The sequence below is a fragment of the Thunnus thynnus genome, chromosome 5 (assembly GCF_963924715.1).
Source record: "Thunnus thynnus chromosome 5, fThuThy2.1, whole genome shotgun sequence".
Classification (NCBI taxonomy): Eukaryota; Metazoa; Chordata; class Actinopteri; order Scombriformes; family Scombridae; genus Thunnus; species Thunnus thynnus.
In genome coordinates, this window is record NC_089521.1 from 1,651,288 (window position 1) to 1,667,766 (window position 16,479).

Here is a 16,479-nt window from a genome sequence, read left to right on the forward strand (position 1 = left end):
CAGCATTGCCTCATCCTTATGCCAAATTAGGGTTAAAAAACTTGAATTGAATATTAAGCCCAGCCAGCCACCCATGAGTCACATTTTATATTAATGTGATGAACTGCACTTAAAATTAGCTTTCTACATGAAAGAGCATGTGCATTAATGTAGTATAAATACTCAGTTTAGGTAGTAGGTCTGCAACAGTAGCTTTGTGACATCGTTGCATTCAATAAAATATTTTGCTCAGGGGAAGTGTCTAATTGAAGATTATTTTTAGAGGTACGGATGTGGCACAGCTGGCAGTATGACTGAAAATCACCATGATTATATATATTCATATCATCTTCCAATACTAAAGGTGCCATATGAATAACAATATTGGGAAAATTAGCAACAAAAAGAGCCACACCAAACTGTATCATGACACAAGTTAAACTCTGAGTTGCTGGAGTTTTTTGAAAATATAAGGCCTTTGCCTACATTCGGTCGCAAGAGCAAGACAGACTTCCTCATATTTTCTTATCTTCAGTTTTGACTGAAGTGTTTTCTTAATGAGATTCATCTATTTTTTGTAAAAAATAAAAAATAAATAAAAAATTGCTCCATTGTACGTTCATTTTGGCGTCTGAATAAATGCTGCTAACCTCAATCTTGATACCCTTGCTAGTATCACAGCACTCTCGTTTCACACAAACACTTGAAATGCTTTTATGACCCCCAGGAGAGCCCAGACTCAGAATTTGAGAACAACAGATCTAGATAATGTTCAAAGTTCGAAAATATAGATTTTAATGGGGCACTATATTGATTTTACACATGAAGATTATTACTCATGGTTAGCTCTACTCAGTATGTGAAAACAGTTGTATAATCTCTTCTGTGGCTTTGGATAAGTAACCTTGATGATGTCATAGTGCTGTCATCACAGTTTTTGTATCTTTGCTTGGACATAGAGACAAGGATAAATATATGTTACTATAGCTCAAAGAGCTTGATGCTGGCATTTAAGACAGACAGACAGGATGTTCCACTTTTGTTTTTATCTGTGCTTTCAGGTGAAAAGTAATGTTTGTGTCAGTGAGTGTATGGAAATATTAGTTGATTAGCGACAAGTTTGTTCCTTAGGTTGAATTAAGCAATTTCCTTTGCTTTGTATAAAAGTCAGGCCAGACTGACTGACAGATCATCAAGACAAAACTTAAAACCATTACACGGCAGATTCATTTCAGAGAACCAGGAGAGAGTGTTTATGAAAACAAAAAGCATCAGTCTGTTACAGTCTGTTCAGTCTGTAATTGTGGAGCCTTTAAATTCACAAAAACACACAGCAGCTGTGTGTATATGTTTGTGTGTCAGCCTGTGTGTGAGAGCAATCAAACAGCTTGTCAGCATCTCTGTCTGAGATGCAGCTGACTGTTGCTGCTGGCTGGAGCACACTTGTTCCATCAGCTGGAACAATTTCGGTATGCACCTCTTCTCACAACCCCACTCCTCAGACAGACAGCTGCCGTTGTTTACACGCGGACGTGCACACACACACACACACACAAACACACACACACAAACAAACACTGCTTCTCTCTTTTACCTTTACAGCCACAAGCATCTTGTCCTTGGTGGGGCTCAGATTGTAACATTCAGCCAGGAAGACCTTGCCAAAGGCTCCCTCTCCAAGCTCCCTCTTCAAAATAATGTCCCTCCGTTTAATATGCTGAACATCTGAAAGAGACAGAGAGACTGAGTTAACTTCACAATATCACAATGCTTAAAATCTCACACAGCAAGTCTACAGTTTTTTGGAGACTAGAACAGAATGTTCAGAACTTGTTGACCCCCCCAATTTCCAATTTCTGTGTGTGTGTGTTACTGCCAACAGGTGACTGCCCTCTGTTTCTAAGTGTTAATGACAACATTAACCCTGGCTATTTGTAACTGCACTAATCAGCCTGTATGGTATGTATACACCCACTCACACACACACACACAAACATATACACCTCACCACACACTGTGGTGTGTCTAGTGTGTGTGTGCAAACATTGCACAGTGCGAATATCCTAAGTTGCACACCATCTTGAATATGGGTGAATTACTTTAAGTGTGTGTGAAGTGTGTCTATGTTATGTTTCCATGACAACCATCCTTCCAGTCTTTCATTTGTCTATTTGAAGACAAGACTTTTATGCAAATAAAACAAGAGTATGACGGATGTCTTAATAACATAATTGAATACATAAATAAATAAGACCATATGAATAACTACAGACACAATATATAAGACAATCATAAAATTGTGAAAAAATACAACAAATTTTGAGTGAGCATTTTCATTTATACTGGAATGCCTCTAAGTATTAAATACTGTACGTCTTTGTGTGTCAGAGACAAACATAACTAGTTATGTGATTGTCTATTGTTTTGGTCTAAGTGAGACAACCAACTCTGCAAAAACTCTGCATCATAAAGATGGTTTCCATCCATGGCATCTGGTTATAGGATATGGATAAGGTTAGGAAACTAATTCACCTGGTGTCATTTAAAACATACTTCTGGTATAATATTAATAATAAAATACACAAAAGAAAAAAAAATACTGGTTAAGATGAGATTAAACTGCCCTCTAGCATTAAAGTTGAATGTGGTACCTCCACGCTTCATACTACGGCACTCCACTTTCTGCACTGGCCATAATCTTGGCATTTGTGCTGAAGAATCTTACAATATGATGTAATTTCTAGAGAGACTGATGGGTCGCCACTCAACAAAAATGTCTTTGAAAAGATGATTTATATTAGATAATCATTTGTCTGATATACAGCAGTTTATTTAAAAAACAAACAAACACATTTCTCATTTGTAAAAAACTGATAATTTAAGGAGTATGAGGGGCTTATTTAACAGTTTACTGAAGTGCATATAATCTGGGATCTTTTCACAAAGAAGATTTAATCTTGTGTAAAACTGTCTGGGTTTTTGGTGAGAAAATGGGTCAGCCAAATTTCAACCAAACCTAAAAGGATTAAACATTGTCAGCTTTTTTCCCAACTTTTTAGGTTCAATGATGGATATGATGTATGGAACACATATAACCATTACTGTAAAAGAATGTCAATGGATGATGTGCTTGGTGTAAATGCCTAGGTAGTAGGGATGTGCGGAGGGCCCAGTATTTGTATTTGTATCTGTATTTGTTGAGGCAGTAAAATTATTTGTATTTGTATTTGTATTCGATTAAAACTGGAAAGAGGCTTAAAAATCCTGTTTATGTTTTATTATATTATGAAGGAGTTCCCCACACTGGGTCTTGAACTGGAGTCTCCCAGATCATAGACGACTGCGCTGACTGCTGAGCTAAAACTTTACTTTTTGAAACCTACTGATAGACGTAACAGCGGAGCAGAGGAGAGAGACTGAGATAGTGATGTGACCGACCTGTGCACTGATATTTGACGTTTTTGTTTTTTTTTCTTCCCAAATACAAATTTTTTAAATAATATTTGTATGAAACAAATATCCGTAAAAAAAAACCAAAAAACAAAAAAACACTATTTGTGCTTTGCCGAATTATGTATTTGTATTCAGGCACCCCCCTATTAGGTAGATGTGTTTTCTGCTTCCAAATCCAACCCAGCTCTGAACCTCAGGACAACCAACAATTTGTTTAACCCCCCCCCCCCCAAAGAAAGGAGAAAGGACCGCTCTCACCATGAACTCCATCAGCAGACTAAAGCTTGATTTATGGTAACTCAGAATTGGTTCTCACAACATGTTGTCCGACCACGTAGGAAATCAGATATGTCTATAGTTGTTCCAAATAGCTTCACTCAAAGGCAGAGAGAAAAACTGACCACCACAGAGAGTAGGGGGGGACGGGGGAGATGCGATATCGTTTAAATACAGGGATAATGGCGCATATTTTCAGACAGTCTCTCCTGGAAGAGATTCATAGTGCTGAGCATAGTGTTGCACATGAAAAGTTACAGAAATAGTTGTGTTGTGACAAAAAAATGAGAGCTGAGAGAGAAGTTGAAACCCTGACTCCTTTCTCTCCTCCACACAGATGGCCGATCACTGCGTGAAGTAAGTGTGAATGTCGGCTTGTGCTTTTCAGAAAGTTACAGAAATGGCTGTGCCTGCTGTCAGAAAGGTGCAAGGGGAGGGGTTTTAATGGGCATTTCCACCATCCAACAACCATGTCTGAAGGAGTATACAGCCACCTTAGCTCAAACAGGATGTGCTCATCAGCCTCTTCATCACTGGATTAGCTCAACAGACTTCATACTGCTGATCTGTTTCCTGAGCTTCCCTCCCTCACCTCAGATCAAGTTCATGAATCAACACCATCCATTATGTCTACTCTTCACAGAGCTGCTGAACCACTACAGAACACCTTTTGCACAAACATATTTGACAGCTTCATAAAGACAAAAGCATATGTCTGCAGCATTGACTGATGGTCTCTGGGTGATTGTTGCTTTATTGAAAAGGCTTTGTTTCACTCTCTGGTTGACTGCCTTTGTGTCCAAATAAGATAAATAGTGGATGGTGGTGAGACAAAACAAAAAAAAGTATTAAATCTTAGAAAAAATGTTTTAATGTCTACATGTGAACTTTAACTGATAGTGACAAAGTCACAGTTTGACCGACATCAACATTGCACATATTACTGTGTATAATTCCCTGTGAGTATAAAACAGTTTATTATGTTTATTTCTGTCTTTTCACCAGATCATTTATTTACATTTTCATTTAGCAGACATTTTTATCCAAAGCAACGCACATCTGAGAGCTGGTACAACACAAGGATCTAGTCAGGAGTTGCAGTAATCAATGCGTGATATTACAAGAGCTTGGACCAGGAGTTGTGTGCATGCTCAGACAGGTATCTTCCTGATGTTGTACAGGGCAAATTGACACAACCAAGTAATTGAGGCCACGTGAACCTTAAGGGTTAGTTGGTCATCAATCATGACACCCAAGTTTTGGGCAGCCTTTGGGTTGGTGATGAGTTGGGTTCAGCTGGATACTGATCTTTTGTCATACAGAGGGACTGGCTGGGATGACAAGGAGTTCGGTTTTGGACAGTTTAAGTTGAAGGTGGCATTCTTTCATCCATGCCGATATGTTGATATGTTGTACATGTTGTTCTCAGACTTGGTTAAAGACTGTGCGCTCAAGTATTTTTAATAGGAAGGGCAGGAGTGAAACCATTTTGTAGTTTTCAGCCTGGGCTGGGTTGATTTAGTTATGAACAGTATTCCTTTGTCCTGATTTCCACATTGTCTGTATTGCATTTAAACAAAAATCATAATTGCGACAATACTGAGTCATATCTCATTGGACATTTGTTAATGCCACCTTTTGGTTACATATGCATGAGAAATTTTGGACCATGAGGGCATTATTTTCACATTAAAGTAAGGGAAACTCTGTGGTGAAAATCTCAAGCTGTGTCTAAAATCCATACTACATACTTATTCTATACGGTATGTGCTACATGCTAATCGTTATAGTGCTGTTTTAGCATTTATATATTGCAGTGTATATTCATTTCAAATAAAATGCAAATAATTCAGCAAAATTATTAAACACATACCTTTTGACTGCTTTATGTCTAATGACTTTTACACAGTTATCAGACTTGGAAATCATGTTTATTTCTCTTTTATTTTGCCTGCCGGAAAATAAAAAGCAGAAAACAAGCCTCCAGTGGTCTGGAGAGGCCCAAACTAATCCAAAACACTGTTAATATTTCATAATCAGGTTAGGACTGTGCTTTGAGTGAAACATATTGCCGCTAAGCCCCAAAATGATAAATGTATTAATTAGTCTGATCATTAATCTCATCATGAACAACAAACTGTATTCAGTTCAGCTCCCCACAGGACAACAGCAGGAGTGTGTTTCATGAGTCAGGGACCTAGAGGGACATCTCATTAGGGGCATTTGTCGCTTTTGTACAACAATTTAAAGACACAAACCAGTTAGTCCTAGTTGCATTTGGAGCAAGATCTCTAAGCATGTAAACACTGAAAATTATATTGCAGGGTGGATGGAGGACAGGGAAAAGGACAGGCGAGTGGGTTAATTACTGCACTTTACCAACATGGCTTATGTAATGAAATAATTGCCTTGGGAGGTGCTGTCACCCCTGGCATTCAGGCTTCACAGCTCTCAGAACTCTATATGAATAATTGCTGATGAAAAAGTGGGACCCTGAATGCATAATGCTTTAATATGTATCCTCACCTACTTTGCTGTATGTCTTACAACTAAAATTCTAATGCTTGGTTTTCAAACAGACACTGGTGGTGACTATTGGTCTGTAGAGAGTCTGTGTTAGTGGTTAACTGTTCCTTAAATCCCAGAGAAACATGCATGTTATGAAGTGAACATAGACTCTATCAAATTGGAATGACGCTTCAAGACACCGGGGTAGAGCAGCGATTTTAAAAGTGTGGGGGCTCTAGGGGTGGGACATGAGCACCGTAACCCCCCACCTTCGACCCCTGTTCCAGTCTTCACAATATGCCAAATCAAAATGAATGCCATGCATTTATACATTTTTTTCTACTACAATAGTTGTAACCACTGCTTCAGCTTTCCATAAAATAATTACTGAGATCATGAGTGTAACAACTCAGGAGAATTTATTTAGAGTCTGGTAGCAATTTACTACTTACATCCAGTTGGAGCATAGCCATGCGTATTATACTTCAGATAACCACAGAGTATCCTTATTCTACTTCCTTACATACCTTATAGACATGAAATTAAAGGAAACCTCCATTAAAATGAAATGGATAGTTATAGATGCAAAACAAATTCAACCCTGATAACAAATCAGTATCTCCAAATAATTGGCTTAATAACATTAACAATTACAGGTTCAACCTGGAAATGTTGCCCTTAAAACTTGAAGAGTCCTTTCTGAGTCCATGGACTTGTAAAACCGAAACAGTCTTTGGTTGAATTCCTACTAACAGTCTTTAGTAGGAATCCAAAGGGGTCCTTTAATTGTATTTAATTGGTAAATTAAATACCAAAAGTTGTCCAGGGGGGTTTGTAGTAGCAGCCATAAGTTCCTGTCCAACAGCCACGGGGAACAAGCTGTCCCTCTTCATCTGAAGTCCACCTCAAAGCTAACAGGAGAATATCACATATACAGGTGATTTTAGGCTAGTGGGTGCAGAGAGTGAGCTCTCATAGGCTAACTGCAACAGCTACAACCATCTGAGCCCTTTTTAAGCTCAGTAATAAACAGTAATGTTACTGTGCTCTGGGTTTAGTACACAATACAAATTATATGATGTTGAACTGTATGATAAGTGATGATAAGTGCAGCTATATATCAGCTGTAAATCAACATATTTCTTCGATTATCATGACAAACGTTTATTGCCCCGAGCAACCATTACCACAACTTCTGTGTCGACTGAAACTAGTGTTGATGGGATGGATAAGTCGCTCGAAGTGTCATTATACCGGACAATCAGAAATCTCCACCTACCGAAGTCTTGGGATTTCTAAATGCACGGTAGTTGCTTGAATTGCGGTGAGAACAGCCATTGCCCCTTACATTTTGTCAGGGACATGCCTTACCAGAAATGATGCTTTCCCCCATTCTCCTCCTTAGTGAACTGCATGTCACTGCCCCAATATGAAGGGCCACCCTAAAAACCTCTCCCTCTCAATAATCACAATGTCACAATTTTAAACAACTTTCTTACTGTAGGCGAAAATATCTCCCAAAAGCAAATGAAGACATCACGAGCTTTCTACAGAATAATCAAAGTTAAGTAAAGTTTAGCAATAAGAATGATCTGTATTCAACCAAAACATGTATCACCTTATTAGGAAAAAAAAAAATTAACATCATCCCTTCCTCTCCCCTTTCCTTTGTATCATGAGCTATTAGTCAAAGTTATTATTGTATATGGGTCATTATGACAAGAACATTATTTAGGGGATAAATTAGTCACAGCCTGTCCAACTTATTTACCCCAAAAATATCCCTACCAAAGTTGAAACCATACCTATGCTCTTGGATAAGTAAGATTATGATATTGTGTGTACAAAATGAAAATGTTGCCCTATTGGTTGCACTGGAGAAAAAACTCATGCAGTGCACAGAAGAATGAATGTGCTTAATCCAAATCCTCTGATTAGATTTTGATATTTCTTGTGTACAACCAAAAATGTACTGTATGGTGGTGCTAGATGAAAGGTTAGGGTGTTACCGTAATTATGACGATTCATCCTTGAGCAACCAAGAGTAGCATATAAAATTTCAAATGGCCAGGTCAACCATTGTCACAATGCTTAGGCCCTGTCGGTTGCAGATCGAAATATGCAATTCAAGCAGAATATCTGTTAGTTTTATGATTTATTCTATCAATGAGTTCCATAGTGTCTTAGCAGTGCACTGTTATATGCACCTCACAGGCAGAGGCTCAAACAATAGGTGCAATATAGTCTCTCCTGTGTGGAGTTTGCATGTTTTCATCCCTGTTCTCTTGATTTATTTCTCACAGCAAGGAGGGTTGGCGAGTTTATATTCCAAAGAAATGTGTGTGTGATGGTCTGTATACTGTATCTGGGTTAGTGTGTTGAGAGAGTATAACTCACTGGATGGAGGGCATGTGCTGAGCCCTGTCACAACATGCATGAAACCTAGCCTGAAACCAGCTCCAGTTTAAAAATGTTGTGCTGTGACTTCTAACTTTGAACAGTCTGTCAAAGTCTTTTCAGCTTTAACTTGTACTACTTGTATTCTAGCTGGCAGTGAAGTGTGCATGGTTGAATGGCTTTAGTACAGTGTGGGGTGGGCACACATGCCTGCACTCATACACTAAAGTAACATGTATGTATGTACAATAAATGAGCCAAGACACACAAAGACACACAAACGAACACACATCTTTTACACTCACCCACAAACACCCACACACACACAAACACACACACACACACACACACACACACACACACACACACACACACACACACAAGGGTTAGCTGAATGAGTTGACCGTTCCGCCACTGGGTTGCAATTAGCAAGACTGTAATGAGCTCTGGGACTCATATCATCCAGCACCATGCATATAGCTGCTATAGAGGCTGGGAGGGAGGAGCAGAGAAAACTGCACTAGAAAAGGACCTTTCAATCATTTCAATACTTTACTTGAAGTGGTGATTTTGGTGCATTGTAAGCACATAGCGGGTGAATGGGGATTATTTAAATCACATCATAATAGAAGAAACAATGTGCAGAGACTTTTACCATAATAGCACAACAATATAGTTAATGGCCTGATATTATTGTAATGTGAAGGTAACACTTTAGTGAATTTAATGTATAGCTTTCTCTAATGTTGTGCTTATGAAAAGTCAATTAGTCTAGCAGCTCTGAATTTATTTGTTGGCATAAAAAATACTGGTAAATTATTTTTCTTTCTTTCTTTATCTTATACTTTGTGTGAAGAAAAGCAGATAATTGAAAAACCTGTACAGCAACATAAAGACAGTTTAATACATCCATTTTGGAATGTTACAAAAGCTCTAATAGATATTTCAGGACTTTATCTAAAGAACGGAACTATGCCACTGCACCATTTTCCCTTTCCAAAATAAATGCATATTCTAGTGCAGTCCTTTTGTGAAAGTTTACTGAAGTCCAAGCAGCCTTTACATTAAGTACCAGCTGTGTCCATCAGTTCAGAGGTTATGGGATTAGGTATATTAATTCCATCATCTCTTGGCATCTATTGCATATTGGATAATATCTGCTGCACACAATTTACAACCAATGCTGATTCAGTGCCAACACAGGAAGTAGAGTGCACTTTATGTAGAAAGAAGAAAGTCAGAGTGTTGGAGGTTCGGGCGGTGGATGGAGTGTAGTGCCAGTGTTTCAAACTTGAGACTGACGTTTGCATCTTGACACAGAGCAACAACAACCTGTCATCATCAACGGTAACCACAATCTTTCTCTGACTTTAATGATGCATTTTAGTTGCCATAATTAACCTCTGTCATGGTTCATTTGCCATGCTTTAAATTGTTGACATCACACACTCAATAAAACCCTGCCCTTGAGCCTAATCCAGGATTTTGCTAAATCGTCCAATATCAGCATTGCAGGGTTTGAATGTTGACACCGGATTGGCAATGATGGTAGTGATGGTAAAATTGTTATGTCCGTCACACTGGTCTGTGCTTTCTTAAATAAGAAAACATTACATTGTACATCAGGTATTCATTATTTTTCTATCTTGAAGATGGATGGAGATGGATTAATGATCCTAAGCACATAAGAGGAAAACATTGAGAAGGGACATAGACACACACACATTCACACACACACACACGCACGCATGCACACATGCATGCAGGCACACACACAGTGGACCAGTGGAAATATATAGCTAGTGATAATAACGCAAGGTGACTCTTGTGATTGATCAGCATCACCACTGGTAATGGTATCAGAAGTGTGTGGGTGTATGTGAGTGTGTGTGTATGCTGTGGGGAAGGGGTGTTGGTCTGTGTTTGTGTATGCACCTGTGTGTGTGTGTGTGTGTGTGTTGTCTCCCAGGGGATGTGCTGACATTTATGTGGCTGTAAAGGCGAGAAGCGATTTGCTCTGCTGCTATGGCAGAATACTATGTTCAATGGAGACACACAGAGGGTGTAGAGACTACTGGAATAAAAGACAGAAAGAGAGATAGAAGAGAAGAGAGAAGAGGGAGAAACAGGAAGAGAAAGAGAGAAACAGAGACATGCAGAAGTTACAAGAAGAGTGACATAAGAGAGAAGGAGAAGGTGAATGCTAACAAAAATATAATTTTATTTTAATTTATAAGAGCTGTAGATGCCCATTTAGCAGATGAAAGAAAGCTTCTATGAGAAAATACATTGTCAGATTTTTACCATGTTAACCTAAAAGCAGCCAGAAGTCCACATCAGTGTCTATCTCACAGAGCCATGCTCCAGCCAATCAGTTGACATGTCAACAACTATGAGCAGCCGGACCATCAGACAGGATGGAAACAAGCCAAAAGTTATCTAAACCAATTTATTTGGAAGGCAAATTGTTAGTGCGCTTGAAATGTTGTTGTTGTAATAATCCTTATTGTAACCAACAGTTTGGGTAAGAAATCTACCATTCACTTTTGTTTTCTGCTCAAAATAAGTTTATCTGACCTGGAGGTTTGTTTCCATCCTGACTGCTCATGTTTCTTGTCCTGTCTGACTTCTTTTAGTCATGTTGCTGCATTATCAGTTCTCAGCAATGACTTTGATGAGTACACTGTTATAACTGAGTTTGCTGACTGACCATTAGCAAGCTTGTTAGCTTGGTGAGCTTTGTTTTCCATCTTCAGTAAATTTTTATTGACTGAAATGGTGTGAAATGGTGAACAAAATGCCAGAGGGAAGTAAACAGAACTGTAAAAAGAAAATAGAAAGAAGCTCAGGGAGCCTCTGTGGCTTGACCACAACAACTGCCTAATCACAGCAACTCTGGGAGGCTGTTGTACGAGAAGGATTTTTTTCCTCACCTTTGGGATGTCTCTGGGATTTTTTAACAATGAGTTTATGTCATGATCAACAGTTTGACTTATTTCAAGTTGTTTCAGAAATATCATGTTCTGTTTGGTTACGTTGGAATGCTGTGGAGAAGACGGAGGCATTTGAGAATGGAACACATTTGCCTTATGAAGACCCATTGAGACTGAAATGTTGTCTTTTTCAGTCAGTAATAAAAAGACATTGAGAGCTACAATTCAGTGTGTGGACACATTAAGTACCAGCTGTTCCAACAGAACACTGTGCCATTGTTGATGAGTTCATCACAGACTCACCCAGAATCCACGAATGAATTGATTTAAAATGTAGAATTCTGCTGTCATGATGCTGGCGTGACCCGGCCTTTAATTTGTCACTTTGAACAAATCCACTGATTATAAGCACTCCATTCAAATTAACTAAATTCAGTGCAGTATTTCACTGTCATAAATGATATTCTGAGGAGCTGAAACTGAACCACTGTACCATACAGCCAATTTGTCTCTTTTTTTTGTGAAAGAGCATGGGCTGTAAAATGCAAATTATGTGCTGGAGTTGTGAATAAGAAGAGGATTACCTTCCTCTACTGCAAAGTGCATTATGGGACTGCAGTGTTATTCATGTCAGAAGCTTAGCAAAGAGTTTCAGGTAACAAAACCAATAAGGTTGGACTTATATTTAAAGTGTTTTTGTTTTTTTTTTAACACTTTTTAATTATATTTAAATGTCTTTTTATATTGCCTTTTGTTGCTTTTACATTGTCTTGATGCCTTTTATGTTTCATGTAAAGCACTTTGAATCACCTTGTGCTGTACAAATAAACTTGTCTTGCCTTTTTCCATTCATGGTAAATACGTCACTCAGAGTAAAAGTGAGAATTTAACCCCATTATCATGGTTGAAGGTAAATATGCCACCACATCCACCTGCCTGATTTGTACACTTCTACTTCACACCTCACTATATAAATATGAACCTTTGGCCTGTTTCTAGTTGTGTCTATCTTCTGTGGCAGGACGCACATTTCTTTGACCTTTACTGCAGACAGAAAGTTATTTGAATTTTAAAATGATGTGGTCTATTTTGACAGTATATTGGTGAACAGTGCTGCTTTTTCTGTTGAAAAACAAGTTAGTGTACATAGGTTTTTGATATGTTGGTATGCACATTCACACCTGTAGTTTGGTTGATCTAGTCTGGACCAGTGAGGATTATACATTGAGAACTTTTAGTTCTGGACTTTTTCATGTCAGCACTGACTTATTATAAATGAACCAAGAGCTGTAAGCACAAAATCACATGTTGCTGCAACTGTCATTTGTTGCACAGTTCTGTTGACTGTCATCAGCACTACATGATCTCATGAGAGAAATCAAAACACAGTTTATTCCAGAGGCTGACAGCAGTTCATGCTGCACTTTACTGTAGCTTATGTGTTTATTTATATTATCTGGTGTCTGTATCTGGTGAGAGCTCATGTAGAAATAAGTGATCATTAGTTGAGACAGAAGTCAGTATGGCCCCTGCAACAATGTGGGAGTCTATACAGACGACAACTCTGTGATACATTCTCTTCGATGCCTAGATCAGAGACAATCAAGAGATGGTCTTAGTTTTTGCAAGCCAATGAGTTTGACATTCATCATATTAAAGGAACAGACAATGTGCGCTGTCACGAGCTTCAACTACTATGCTGTGTTGATCCCTGGATTTACTGTACTGTACAAGTCATACTGCCTTGCTTTGACCTACTCTTCCTGTGCCTTTCCTCTTAATTTGTTTTTCTGGTAGCAGAGTTGTTGAGGCTAATAATAATAATAATAATAATAATAATAATAATAATAATAGTAAACTGTATTTACAAAGGACTTTTCAAAACATAGTTACAAAGTGCTTTACATGGTGGAACCAGGATTAAAATATTTTGCGGAAAATTAAAATAAAATATCCTTCATATAAAATAAAATAAAATAAAATAAAAACAACAGTAGTAATAAAACAGATGAGATGTGTTGAAAATGAAACAGTGGGCTATCAATTAAAGAAAGACATTTTAAAAAGATAACTTTTGAGAAGTGATTTAAAAGATGTCACTGATTCTGCAGCTTCAGATCCTCAGGCAGGAAGTTTTAGAGCTGAGGGGCCTTGATTGCAAAAGCAGGGTCACCTTTAGACTTGATCTGTGATTCAGGAACAGCCAGAAGGGTCCTGCATGAAGAGCTGAGGCTGTGCTCCAACTAACAGGGGAGTAATAACTCAGCAGTGTAACTGGGAGCTAAACCATTAAGTGCCAAAAAGTAATCAGTAAAATCTGAAAATCAATTCTAAAACTGAGTGGTAACCAGTGAAGAGAGGCTAAAACAGGAATGATATGATCTTGTCTTCTAGTATTTGTTAGAAGCTGTGCAGTTGCGTTTTGTATCAGCTGAAGGCGTTTTTCGGCTTAACCCTGAATACAGTGAATTACAATAATCCAACCGAGATTAAATATGCATGTATGACCTTCTCAAGATCATGTTGAGAGAGAAACTTTTTTTGGAGATGCTCCTCAGTTGATAAAACATGACTGAATGATTCTGTAATTTGTTTTTCAAATGTAAGGTCATTGTTATATATTACACCCAGGTTTCTGGCTGTAGGTTTGACATTTGTAGACAGGAAGTCAAGATCTTTCTGTAAAATTTGTGAGGACTTTGGAGGACCAAAAATAATGATTTTCATTTAGGTGGAGAAGGTTTTGAGACATCCAGCACTTTATCTCTGATACACAAGGTAATATGATGAAAGTTGTAAGAGATATAATGTGTGTGTCATATGCGTAAAAATGGTATTGAATATTGTGTTTATACATGATATGTCCCAGTGGCAGCATTTATATACATGACAGGAGCATGCCATGGATAGAGCCCTGGGGAACACCACAGGGCAGCAGGGCTGCCAAAGAGTTCTGTTTGCTAAGTAAGATTTGAACCAGTTTAGGGCAGTGTTCCTGGTGCCAACTTATTTTTCAAGGTGGTCCAATAGAATAGAAGGATCAACTGTTTTAAAAGCTGAGCTGAGATTGAGAATAATAATAAATTATTATTATAATTAAAATCAAACAATTTCCAGCATCGACTGAAAGTAAGATTAACTTGTTTATGGGGGCAGTTTCTGTATTATGACGTGACTGGAAACCTGACTGAAATTAACAAAGATGTTATGATTATTCATAAAGGAAAAAAAAACAACTTCAAATAAACAACCTTCTCCTTTGCTCTAAAATTTTTAAAATCTAGAGGATCAGGCTATGGATGCAGGAAACAACAGACAAGGGAGTAGGTGGTATATACATTTCCCCCTTACAATTCAATTAAGTGATTATTTTTTATGTTTATTTGGGTTGGTATACATGCTGGCTTATGACACAAAAATAATGACAAACTGACAGAAACAAGGCGAAGACAAGGTATGCACTGTTACCTTTGGACAGAGTAGACTTTCTGTTTCACTCTCTTTTTGTGCTAAGCCAAGCTAACTTGCTGCTTGCTGTAGCCTTATATTTAATGGACAGATATAAGAGTGGTATAAAACATCTAATCTGACTCTCAGCAAGAAAGTGCAGAAGCGTATATACCAAAAATGTTGATCTATTTCTTTAAGGCTCTGTAATACCCGAAAGTGGCACACTGTAATTAATGTGCATGACTCGGTGACTTGCAGTGCTGGTTGGTAACATGTGACCAAGCCGGGAACAAGCTAGTTCTAGTCACTGTCAATACAGTAGATTGTTCCTGTTGTCTGTCTACTGTGCCACTCATTCCCTCCTGGCATTTTGTTCTGAGGACTGTACACCATTTTGTTCAATGAAGAGTTATTGAAGGGAGAAATAAGCAAGCTAGTTAGCCCGGTGTCATAATTATCTGTGGACCATTCTTGTTTTATGGAGCAGTTTATACTCCAGCAAGGAGGTTAAATAAAACTGAATGGTGACAGGCACCTAATTAGCTGTGCCAGCATTCTTTAATTTACACTCTCTGGCTCTCTGTTTAATGAAAGGTCAACACTATCAAGATAGTTTGCTTTTCGTTAACGAGGTGCATTTGTGTGTCAAAGTTCATCAAAGTTGGACTCAACGTGAAAAATCTGCACAAATTTTCCTCTCTACAAGCAACAACAAGGAATTGATTCCACTGCAAAATTTCCCCATTTAAAATATAGGTGTGACTGGGCTTTTAAGGAAAACCATGACTCATGTTCACCTCCATGGCAATTACCACAAACCATAGAAGATTCACATACATGCAATTGTAGTTCTGTATTTTACTTTTCACTGGTACTGTACCTAGTGACCTGAACCACAAACAAAAAACCTTAGGGTTTAGTTGGAAGCATATGGAGACCCACCTGAATTTGAATGTTTACACCAGTCAAAACAAAATTTGATTGAATTGAACCAAACAGGTGTGAAAGATACCTGTGTGTTTGCACTTACTGTAAATTTTATTGTGCTAATGTAGAAGGAAAGGTGCAGCAGACTGGATGTATCGACTCTTCTGAAAAGCCTTGTTTGTGGATGACACAGATACTTTCCCTTTAATAGCTAGGAATATTGCTCATTCTAACAACCCAGTGGCTGTGGAATGAAAAATAGCGTGTGACTGTGTGAAGGTGCTCTCAACCTATGGCGGATGTTCTTAGTAGCCATGTTTCCAATAAACTATTGTTATGCGAATTTTGAAGTATCACACTAAAAAAGCTTAAGGGAAACACCAAAATTTGAAAAAACTCCCTTGGTCCTTCCTCGCATTTTTCTTTTAGCGACATTTCAAAAGCTTGCTTAAAATTATCTTGTGGATCTAATGGAAACACGGCTAGTGTCGTCTCACAGTAGGAAATACCACTTTTGATGCATTGTGTGCACTGTAATCAGTTCTATCAATCTAAA

At 38.1% G+C, this 16,479-nt stretch overlaps 1 protein-coding gene across 3 annotated transcripts in view; it reads right to left on the reverse strand.

Moving 5' to 3' along the window:
- Positions 1-16,479, reverse strand: part of ntrk3a (neurotrophic tyrosine kinase, receptor, type 3a) — a 225,208-nt gene that overhangs the window by 64,642 nt on the left and 144,087 nt on the right. For all 3 annotated transcript variants that reach the window (XM_067588663.1, XM_067588665.1, XM_067588664.1), the window contains one exon: positions 1,574-1,704. In XM_067588663.1, coding sequence (XP_067444764.1) covers positions 1,574-1,704 — 131 coding nt within the window. The remainder of the gene's footprint in view (positions 1-1,573; positions 1,705-16,479) is intronic.